The 10873-nt window shown below is 59.4% G+C and overlaps 1 protein-coding gene across 2 annotated transcripts in view; it reads right to left on the bottom strand.

Annotated features, from left to right (window-relative positions):
* Positions 1-5788: 5788 nt before the first annotated feature.
* The window catches only part of STAT3 (signal transducer and activator of transcription 3), a 10235-nt gene continuing 5150 nt past the window's right edge, over positions 5789-10873 (bottom strand). The window contains exons 11-23 of one of the 2 annotated variants that reach the window (XM_005429585.3): positions 10613-10642; positions 10407-10500; positions 10277-10324; positions 9991-10074; positions 9803-9901; positions 9515-9650; positions 9246-9298; positions 9064-9158; positions 8652-8791; positions 8112-8324; positions 7873-7915; positions 7453-7565; positions 5789-7371 (exon numbers count right to left, since the gene is read on the bottom strand). In XM_005429585.3, coding sequence (XP_005429642.1) covers positions 7316-7371; positions 7453-7565; positions 7873-7915; positions 8112-8324; positions 8652-8791; positions 9064-9158; positions 9246-9298; positions 9515-9650; positions 9803-9901; positions 9991-10074; positions 10277-10324; positions 10407-10500; positions 10613-10642 — 1204 coding nt within the window. In that variant the 3' untranslated portion in view covers positions 5789-7315. Of the gene's footprint in view, positions 7372-7452; positions 7566-7872; positions 7916-8108; positions 8325-8651; positions 8792-9063; positions 9159-9245; positions 9299-9514; positions 9651-9802; positions 9902-9990; positions 10075-10276; positions 10325-10406; positions 10501-10612; positions 10643-10873 lie in introns of both variants that reach the window. The other variant, XM_005429584.2, reaches the window with a different exon arrangement.

The following is a 10873-nucleotide window of genomic DNA, read 5'->3' as shown; positions in this document are numbered from 1 at the left end:
GGCACTGGGCAACAGCACCAGGTAATAATGGCACTGAGTGACGGCACCGGGCACCGGGTAACGGGGCCGGTACCGGGCACAGGATAATGGCATCAGGCAGTGGCGCTGAGTGACGGTACCGGGCACCAGCGCAGGTTAATGCCACCAGCACCAGGTAATGGCACAGGGTGTCATAAGTGAGTAGTGGCTCTAGCACTAGAATCCAAAACAGCTTCAGGCTTCAACGCCAGCAGCTCTGGCAGGACACAAACCAGCACCAGAACTTGGCAGTAAGCACCAGGGGAGCCCAAAGCAGCACCAAGCCTTGGTTCTGGGAGCAGGAGTGACCAAGTCAGTACCAGGTGGCCACAGACGTGGCTTCAGGGCTGCCTTGTGCTGACACCGGGCCCTCTGTGTGAAGCAGCCCTGGCTGCACGGTGCTCGTTCCCACCAGAGGCCTGGGCTGACACTTTGCAGCTACGTGCATGGCCAAGATCCCCAGTGCTGCCACAGCCTCAGGCACCTGCTGAGACAGGACGCTGCATCCCCTTCTCCCAAGCTGCCACATCCCCTGAGAGCTGTGAGGGGACCCAAGGCACTGCCAGCTCCTCTGCAGTTGCTCAAACAGGGAAAGTTAACAGCAGCCATAAGAAAACCATCCTGAGGAGCTCTTGCACAGCTGGCAGGCGCAGCAGACTCCTCGTGGCAGCACTGGCACCCCAGGGCAGGGGGTACCCTGGTGACGGGCAGCCCGGGGTGCGGCTGCCGTGTGGTGATGGGCAGAGGTGGCGGCAGGAAGCAATACTGGGTGTGCTCGTTCTGCCCCAGCGCTTGCACCCACCGCATGGGATCTCCTGGGCTTTCACTTTCGCTACCAGCTCATGTAAGATAGACAGAATTATGTCTTCTGTGGCCTGAAAAAACTCCGGAGGGAAATTCAGCAAACGCAGGTCCCTCTCCTGCTCTGGGCTGGTAGGAGCAGGGGTGACCCGTCCCCAGTGGGAATCCAGGGAGGAGGGGCTCGTCTGTCCTTGTGCCAGCGCTGGCACAGGATCTCTATCAGGCAGCTGATGCACCAGCAAATCACTTGGCCACTGTGTCAGAGCACAGCCCCAAGTTCCCACCTCTCTACTGCTTTTGTGCTCTTGTGCTAAAGTCCTCCAGCTCCAGCTCGGGCTACTCACACAGGAGCCTCATCCAGCTCCACACTTCCAAGAGATAAATACCTGTGGGCTGGGCAGGCACCAGCCCAGCACCTGCTCCATGCAAACACCAGCCACAAAACGGTGCTTTCCAGCTTGCCAGCCCCACTCCGTGCCTGGAGCAGCCTTGGTGAATGACTGAGTGAGTGACTCCAGCCCCAACAGCCCCCAGCTCCCACCAAACGTTTTGCTGCCTGCGCTCACCAGCTTGGGAGAATCTCACGCACAAAGGCTGATACATCGCTGCTGAGCCGCTGCCAGCAGAGCCCTGGCTGCACTTCCCAGTGCTCCTCTCACTCCAGATCTCACAGAAAGGTGAGCTGGGACCCTGGCAAGCAGGGACAGGCAGCCAACGTGAAGCCAGCAGCTCCCACACTGTCTGTATTCAATGAGACACAAGAAAAGGAGCAGAGAAGGCAGCGCAGGGCCCTGGTGCCTGCCCACCCTGCTCGGCTGGGACGCTCTTGCTCGGGTGAGTTGCATCATGGACATGCAGCTTTCACAATCCCTGGCCCACATAACCCATTGGAGCAGGCAGCCAGGCGGGCACTGGCTGCTCAGGCCAGAGAATCAAGGTCACACACAATGTCTGTGCCTGCCGGGGCTCTGTCTGGGCACCACAGATCCAGGGGTAGCTGGAGGATCCCAGGGACACGGCACTCCCTGTGCCAGAGACCTGCACAGCTACACATGCTTGGGAGAGCTGGGAGATGAACACAAAACACCCTCTCATTTCCCTCCTTTCTCCCTCCCCTTTCTGCTACGAAAGGGGGGAAAAAAGGAAAAATAAATTAGTGTTGGGAGAGAAAGTGGAGAGTGCTCCATGCTGAGAGGGCAAATGGAATCCAATAAAATCCAATCCAATCCAATCACTATTTGTTTTCACCAGGTCCCAAGGAAGACTCTGAGCTGGCTGGTGTGGATGTTACCAGGAGAAATTCTTCCTTTCCAGAGGAAAAGAGCAGAAGAACAGTGACTGCAGCAGTGACCGATGGAGAGGCTGCCCCTGGAGCTGCCCCAGCTCCACCCCAGCGATTCCCCGAAGCGATCTTAGCTCTGCCCCGGTTCTCTTTGTGCCTCAGAGAGTCTCGGAAGCCTCTGGGAAGGTGAGCACGATCCGGGCTGAGCCGCAGCCGGACGCACGGGCACCTCGCATGAGCTCAGCAGGATGCCGAATGACGCCGCGCATTCCGGGGACGGAGGGAGTCTGGAGCTTCGTAATGGATTTCCGAGAAAATTGCCTCTGTGCTTGGAGCGGGAGCGCAAAGAGTGCAGGCGGAACGGCCTTTCTCTCTAAGTGGCATCTCAAGGGTCTTAATTATTACTCAGGAGTGGAAACATTTATTTAGGCGGCTCTGGAGAGGCCCTGACGCTTTTGGCTACTGGCCGCCGGGCACATCCTGTATGCGAGGATCCTCTGCAATGCTCCCCGCTGCTCCCGGGATGTGCAGAGGGCTTGGACAGAGCACAAACACCCAACCACGTCACCTGCGGGCAGGACACGGCCTCGGCTCCATCCCCTCCTGCTTACCGGGAACCAGGAGCTCTCAGGGGGGAGCCCAGCCCCAACCCATCCCTGCTTTGCATCCCTCACACTCCCAGGTCTCAAAACAAAACCCCGTTGTGATAATGCAGCCCAGCTAATGTGAAACAGATGAATCCCCACATTAGTCACAGATTCACATCTTCCCACAAAGGTCCCACTGGAGAGCCAGTGTGGATGGGCCCTGCGGGGTTCCAGCCCTGCTGCTGGTGCAAGAGGCAGCCTGGGAACGGTGAGGGGGACAGGGCAGCAGCACAGACCCTGCCAGAACCCGGCCACCCATGGGCAGCACACGACTTGGAGCCGTGGGCAGGGCAAAGCAGGGGCACCAGAGATGTTTGTCACTGGCACAGGCTCAGCCTGGTGGTGCCCAGTGCCAGGAGGAGGGGACGATCTGCTCCAGCGAAAAAACGGAAATGACATTTTGTCCAAAGGGGAATTTCCACAGGAAACCTCTGCCTCCAGCCACTCGGATGGGGCTGGGAACAACCCAGCAAACGCTTGGCCTCAGCAGCCAAGCAGTGCCATTGCTTGGGCAAAGACTCCATAGCTCCTCCTGCTAGGAAAGAACACCCAATTTCTGCTACTGGAACGGCCAGAAGAGTGAGAGCCCGACTGGGTCTGCAGAGGGCACCAGAACCCCCCATCAGCTCAGTGAGTATCTCTGCACCTGAGGGGGCACGGGGGGGCACCCACAGCCCAGCTGGCACCAAGGGCACAATTATCTCCTGCCCACCCCAGTGCCAGGGCTGGCTGGGGGCATCAGCAGCACAGCACCAGGGCTGCACTTGGCCCTCACCCCACGCTGGTGCATCCCAGCATCCCTGCACATCCCCATGCATCCCCGTGCTCTCCCTGCATCCCTGCTCTCCCTTGCAGAGCTCAGGTTGCCACAGTAACCACTCAGTCCCAGCTGCTCCAGCCACCAACGTGCTGCCACAGGTCAGCCCGGTGCAGCAGCTGCAGCAGGGCCAGGGCCCTTCACCCCGTGTCAGGGTGAGCAGAGCCCTCGGTGCTGGTGCCACCACTGCACTGTGAGCCAGGATGGGACACCTGTAGGGCAGGTTTTTCCCTCCTGGAATGGCTGGGAGGTGGTGTTTTTGGTGATCACAGTGTGCTGGAGCTCTGGGTCGGACCTCTGCCACATGTGGCAGTGGAAGCCACCACTGGTTGGCTCTGCTCTGCTGTGTATTTATCTGAGTGTGACGCAATATTTATTTGACTGTTGTGTTCTGAGCACTGGAAGCAGGCATTGGGATGGCTCTTGACTTGGCCAGCAGTGCCATGTGCTCTGCAGCTCAGCACGTGTTGCTGTGGGAAGATCCCACCCAGCACCTGGGAGGGCAGAGGGGACCCTTAGGCTGGTCCTCGGGCTGAGATCTGGGGGGGTCTCTGCCTCCCACCCCTCACTGCAGCCCTGCTCATTCAGCTGCTTGGCTCTGGAGCTGCAGATAAACTGTGTTCTCTCTAATCCCTGTCTGCTGCCTTATTCCCAAGGACTGTCACTATTGCACAGCTCAGACACCCCAGGTACCAGTGGGACCCTGCCTGAGCCCCTGCTCTGGAGTGCCCCTGGCCCAGGGCTGCCCTGGCAGGTGGCTGCCCATCCCCACAGGGCTGCCCTGCGCCCGTCACGCATCCCAAGCGGATTATCTGCATTTGGAAACCCCTAATCCATTTGCACGCTTGGCTCAGACACTGTCCCCACTCCTCCCCACTGTGCTGCAGGCCTGGGCAAGGAGCAAAGCCACCCTGTGACCTCCTTTTGGAGCCACAAACAACCTCCTGCCCCAGCACAGGCAGAGAGCAAGGGCTGCAGGGCTGACTGGGGCAGGAGGAAGGGGACAGGATGCTGGCAAGTATCCCTTGCCCCAGTTGCTGCTGGTTTCTCCAGCACAGGGACCTTCCCTGGGCACTTTCTCCTGCTGCCCATCAGGCTCCAGGAGTTCCCAGCCTGCTGCTCCCCAGAGCATTGACAGCAGGAGCTCTGAGGTGGGAGCAGTGGCCCCTTGACCCCATCACTCAGGGCTGGGGCAGGTGCCAACAGGGATGCAGTGGGGCCAGGGAGATAAGGAACCCCTGATCTGCAGGCACAGGAATGAAACACCACGTTCCTGACACCAACTGGTTGTGGCAACGCCAGGGGTTGCAGATGGGTAAGAAAATTCCTTAGTCCTGGGTTCTCAACCCCACCCTGCAGCTGCCAGAGGGGAGCTGGTACCTGCCAGGGCAGGAGAAGGGGGTCTGGGCCTCATTCCTTTGTGAGCTGCCCCCCACCTGCAGCACCTGGGCTGCACCACTGAGACAGGCAATGATCCGACACAACTGCCTTGAGAGCAGGGATGGGTTTGTGGGGCCTGGGCAGAGCCCTGGCTTGGTTTGACAGTGAAATGCAGTGGGGCTGGTTCCCAAAGCAGGAACATGGTCAGCTCAGCCCTAAGCAGGATGCTCCAGGGCACACAGAGGGCAGAGAAGGCTCCAGTGCACCTCCAGTGCCTCAACTGATGCAGCACGGCCAGTTCCACATGACCTGCACGAACAATCCCCCTAATCCTGCTCTGACAGAGAAATAATCTCTCCCTCTTGGCCTCATCAGAGCACAAACCCTGGAATGATCCTGTTCATGGTTCCTCACATCCACGTGGTATTGCAGAGGGCTAGGGGTGCAAGGGCTGCGGTGGGCTCCACCAGGGCTGTGTGTGCAAAGCGTGTCACTGTCACCAGCCTCACACACCCATCAAGCCATGCCTTGCAGAGCCTGGCACCCCCTGCCCATCACCCCCCAGGGCAGAAGCACTCACAGGGGCCCCTCTGCAGCCCCAGGCTGAGAGCAGCCAGAGCAGGGCCCCAGCGCTGCCGTGCCCTCCCACGCTGGCACCGGCATTTCCTTTACACAACTGGAGGAGACCCGGGCGCGTCTCTGGGGCAGAGAAAGCAACCACGGGCTGGGGCAGGGCCGCTGCCCCCTGGCTGCCCTGGGAAGGGCCCCGCAGCCCCGGGAAGGGGCAGGGGCCCCACGCCCCCGGGCCGGACAGGCAGAGCCCAGCTCGCACCCCACAGCACGTCGCTTCAGGGCCTTTATTTCGGAGAAAGTTAAAGCCTGAAGATACAGCAATAAAATATACAAAAAAATAAAATTTTTTTACAGTATTGAATGCTGCCAGGGACTGCGGCCGGAGGCAGTGAGCGAGCAGAGGGGCAAAGGGCCCTCATCGCCCCTGAGCAGCCCCAGGGCCAGCCACAAACCCCCCTCCTGCTCCCACACAGCTTGGAGGGGCTTGCCCAGACCCCGCAGCCATGGGGATCCTCCCCCTGCCCTCTGGTTCCCTGCCATCAGCTGTGATGCAACTCGGAGGGAGCAGCTCTCCCACTGCCTCCCCCACCCCTCCACTGCTCATCCGTGTCTGTTTGCCCACTGCATGGAAAGGGCAGGAGGGCTCCCCCAGTCCTGTTAAATGCAGGACCAACCCCCCAAAATTCAAGACACTGCCCTTCACAACACCCCTGTCAGTCCTGCATTGCCCCACAGCAGGTTCCTCTCCTCACATCCACCTGTTCCCTTCAACTCTTGACCTTCCCACCTTAACTGTGAGGGCCAACCTCCAACAGAAATGCCACATGAAGCCCCCATGAAGCTGCAGACCCCATGCCTGGCCCCTCACAACTCACAAAGAAAGGGTCAGGGTCAGGCCAGGTGCCCCACTGGCAGCAGTGCTGGCTCCCCCAGTTCCTCAGGGTCCAACTGGTCTAACTCAGCACAGTGCTGGAAGCAAGACCATGCTCCCAGCACCAGCCTGGCCACAGGGAAGCCAGGACGGCCCCTGTGGCTTCACCCAGCTCCCAAAATGGGCCACAGCTGCAAATGCTGTTTACACACAGGTGCCATTACTGGGTAGCAGCACTGCCCTACCCCAGGGACACCAGCCATCCCAAAAGGAGCCCGGGCTGCTGGCATTGGCCAGGTCACTGTGCCCAAAGCAGGAAGCTGGGGACAAGCACAAGCAGCTCCTGAACCTCTGGGCTCCCAGCAAACCCAGGCTGAGTCCAGCAGGGGCAGTGCCTGCTGAGCCCAGGGTGGGAGCACCTGGATACATCCACCTGCAGCTCCGAGCCCTGTCCTGGTCATCCTGGCCAAAACCAGGGCCAGGTGCGTGCAGAGAGGGGACTCACCCCAGCACCCTGCAAGCTCTAGGACGTGCTGGGAGCAGCAGGGCAGACCCTGCCACATGGCAAATCCCCTCTGCAATTCCAGATTTGTGGGTTTGGGTGCGGGCACAGTCAGGGCAACACCTTCCAGCAGCGGGACCGGGGCTGTGGAAGCGTTTGTAGGAACTGTGGCTGCAATCGGAGGCAAATAGGCACTTGAATGAGCAAAAATAATAGAAAACTGTTATGGAAGGAAATAGAAAAAGGTTCATCCCCCTCCCCCAGAGATGAGCTGCACCACCCCAGAGAGGGGCTGCGCTGTTGGGTGAGGTGAGGACCTGACCCATGCAGGGACCCTGGCCCCCAGCAGTTCCTGGAGCAGCTGCAGCCGAGTGGGACAAATCCAGGGGAGGCTCTGGAGGTGGGAAGGCTGAGCTGCAGCCCCTCACATGGGCGAGGACGCGCACTCTGGGGTCAGCTCCATGTCGAAGGTCAGCGACTCTGCGGGCAGACACAGGCAGGGTTACGGGGCCCTGGGTGTGGGCTGGCAGCCAGAGCCCCCTGGAGCCCCCCCAGACTCACCAAACTGCCCGCCCGCGTTGCTCTCCGCGCCCTCGCTGCTGCTGCCGAACTGCATGAGCGAGTCCAGCGTGCGCGGGGACATGGGCAGGTCGATGGTGTTGCTGAAGGAGGTGCTGTCCGAGAGAGAAGAAGCACAGAAAGCTCCACATGAGGGCCTGGCCAGAGCTCTCTAACACCCCCTGTACCCGCTGAGGGGCCCCCAGAGCTCTCCAGAGGAAAGGGGCCCCGGAGGGGAAGAACGGGGCTGTGGTTTGGGCAGCAGCCGGAGCCTGGCTCAGGCCCCACCGTCACCCCAGGCTGGGAACCCCACAGGAACCAAGCAAAGCTCAGACAGAGGTGGAAAGAAAGGAAGGAAACCTCTCCCTTCAGCAAGGCTCAGCACACAAACACCCTCCAAGCACAGCTCCCAGGAACACTCACGGGGTGACACAGATGAACTTGGTCTTCAGGTATGGAGCAGCACCTGCAAGGAGGGAGAAGCTTCATCAGCACCCACCCGAGGACAAATCCTTCTCTCTGCCCCCCAGAACACAGGCAGTGCCCACCCTCTGCCCCATGGCTGGTCCCACACTGTGGCTGTGCCCTCCAGGGATGACACAGGTTCCTGGCTGGGCCAGAGCTTCCCTGTGACAAAGGAGCCACAGAAAGTCAACGACTACCTGAGTCCGTGGCTTCCGAGTGTTCCTGGCTCTCAGAGCGGCAGTACTTCCCAAATGCCTCCTCCTTGGGGATATCTGGGTACAGGTACACCAGAGGGGACACCAGGATGTTGGTGGCATCCATGATCTTGTAGCCCATGATGATCTCAGCAAAGGACATGTTGTTGAGCTGCTGCTTGGTGTAAGGCTCCACCGACTGGATCTGCGTCTTCCCTGTGCAAGGAAGGAGAATTTTGGCACAGAACAAAGGCAGACACCTTCAGACACCCCCAGAGCAATAGGAACAAGCTGGGCCTGGGGCACACAGCAGACCACAGGGCAGGACTGCGATCTGACTGTGTTCAGTGCCATAGAAAACTGTGCCCATGGGCAGCACGTGGGCACAGACACCCAGAAGGCAAAGACCAGCAAAGGGCAGCCAGGCTCAGAAGCTAACCCACACAAACAGCTTGTTGGGACAAGGACAGATGCTTATGAGGGCATCCAAGCCCCCTCTGGAAGCTGGAATGTCAAGCCAGGCACCCAGGGTAGAGCTCGTACCACTGATGTCCTTCTCCACCCAGGTGAAGGTGATGCCACCCTCCTTGCTGCTCTCACTGAAGCGCAGCAGAAAGGTCCCTGGGGGCTTGGTGCTCAGGATGGCTCGCTCCCGCTCCTTGCTGATGAAGCCCATGATGTACCTGGGCAGGAGGAAGCAAGAACAACAAATGGGGGTCAGGGCACAGGAGCAGCTCCTCCAGGATGTTAAGTCCTGCCAGCTCTGCTCAACAGCACAACTCAGCCTGGCCACTGACATTTTATGGGTTCCCAGGTGAGTTTTCACTCTGAAACAGCAAAAAGTATCCCAGGACAGCACACCTGGCACATGGACAGGCACCCCACGCCATCAGGGTGGAACCTGTGGGACTCTTCCAAGGCCCAGCCTAACCTCAGGCTCTGGGCTGGCACTCACCCTTCGTTCCACAGTGCCAGGATGTACTTCTTCACCAAGTCAATGATGTTATCCAGCCAGACCCAGAAAGAGAAGCCTTTGCCAGCCATGTTCTCCTGGGGAAAAGGCAGAGAGGCTGCTAGCACAGCTTGGAAGGAGGGAACAGCCAAGGAAAGGTGCTCAGGGAAGAGAGGAAATTCTACCTTGCAGAACTTGGCCCAAGTGATCTGACAGCCAGAGTAATTCACACCTGGTCCTGGAAGAGAAAAAAAAGAACACAACCATTTAAATAGAGCTGTCCTTCCAAAGACACCACTTCCAGGGTTTGTGCCATTTGGGAGAAAACCAAGCACCTGAAAATGACTCAGGCCAAAACACAGGACCTCCCTCTTGGCTGACATGTACAGGTGGGGAATCACACCAGGGGACAAAGGGATGGGCAGGACACCCTGGCACGTCAGGCCACTCTTACCCAGCAGTTTCTCTGCCAGCGTGGTCAGCTGCTCGATGCTGAGCCCGCGCTTGGTGGTGGAGGAGAACTGCCAGCTCAGCACCTCTGCCACCTGGTCCCAGGTCCCAATGGGGGGCTTGGTGAAGAAGTTCACGTTCTGCACGAGGGAACACACAGCCCTGAGTGGCACATGGGGCAGGAGGAGGGCCGGGTACAGCCTCAGCCTTGCTCTCCAGCCTCAGTTTCCCTCTCTCACTGTGACACCCCCATCCTGACACGTGCCCTGCTGCACTCCCACACCAGCCCTACCTTGGGGTTGTTGGTCAGCATGTTGTACCACAGGATGGATGCCCAGGCATTGGGCATCTGGCAGATGTTGGAGATGACCACCACAGGCAGCGAATGGGTCTGCAAAGAGAGGATGTCACCATGGGTTGAGACAACTCCCAGGGCTCCACCCAGACCCACGGTGGTGAGTGCAGTGACCCAAGCCTCACCTCCAGGTCGATCTTCAGCCCCTGGTGATACACCTCTGTCTCAAAAGTGATGAGGTGCAGCTCCTCAGTGACTATCAGCGAGGCCTGGGGCAGAAGGACACACCATGAGCACCACAGAACACCCACCCTGAACCCAACACACAACCACCAGACCCAGCACAGCTGCTGGGGCTGGCCTGGCAAGCTGCCAACGTGCCAATCAGTGCTGGTGGACCTCCTGCATCCCCTCCAGGCTCAGCTGCCCCTGGCAATGGCCAGGCCCCCTCCCAGGGCCCCTGACACTCACATCACAGTTGGCTCGGCCTCCATTCCCACAGCGCTGCTCCCTCAGGGTCTGCAGAGAGAGGGACAGGCTGCAGCAGCACCACCAGGACACCTGGCTGTACAGGAGCAGCCCAGGAGCCCATGGTACCCACCAGGTGTTTGAACTCTGCTGAGAGGCTGCCATTGTTTGACTCCTCCATGTTCATCACCTTGGTGTTGGTCCCCAGGATGTTAAACTTGCGGGACCTGGCAAGAGGACAGAGTCAGGCTGGCAGGGCAGTCTTGGAGTGAATGTGTGGTGGGATGTTTGCCAGAAATAAAAGCAGAAACAAGAAATAAGGACAAAGCAAACACTTACCCTCGAAGTGCAGCAACGTCCCCAGAGTCCCTAGAAAAGGGGAAACAGACACCAGGTCATGGCTGTGGCCTTCCCACCCTGATGCAGACAAGCTGCTGTGTGGTGCCAGCTGCATCCCAGCACAAGTCCCATGAGCCCCACAGGCCTTCCCCCCACGTGGGGGTGAACCCTCAGAACTGAGCACCACCCTGCACCCTCCCCTTCAACTGGGGGCCACACTGGCCCTTGTTGTGGAGATTGAGCCCAGTCCAGGGGCAGCAG

This window comes from Geospiza fortis, unplaced genomic scaffold, assembly GCF_000277835.1.
Source record: "Geospiza fortis unplaced genomic scaffold, GeoFor_1.0 scaffold324, whole genome shotgun sequence".
Lineage (NCBI taxonomy): Eukaryota > Metazoa > Chordata > Aves > Passeriformes > Thraupidae > Geospiza > Geospiza fortis.
Note: the sequence above shows the minus strand (reverse complement) of the source record. Positions and strands in the feature narration are given on the sequence as shown.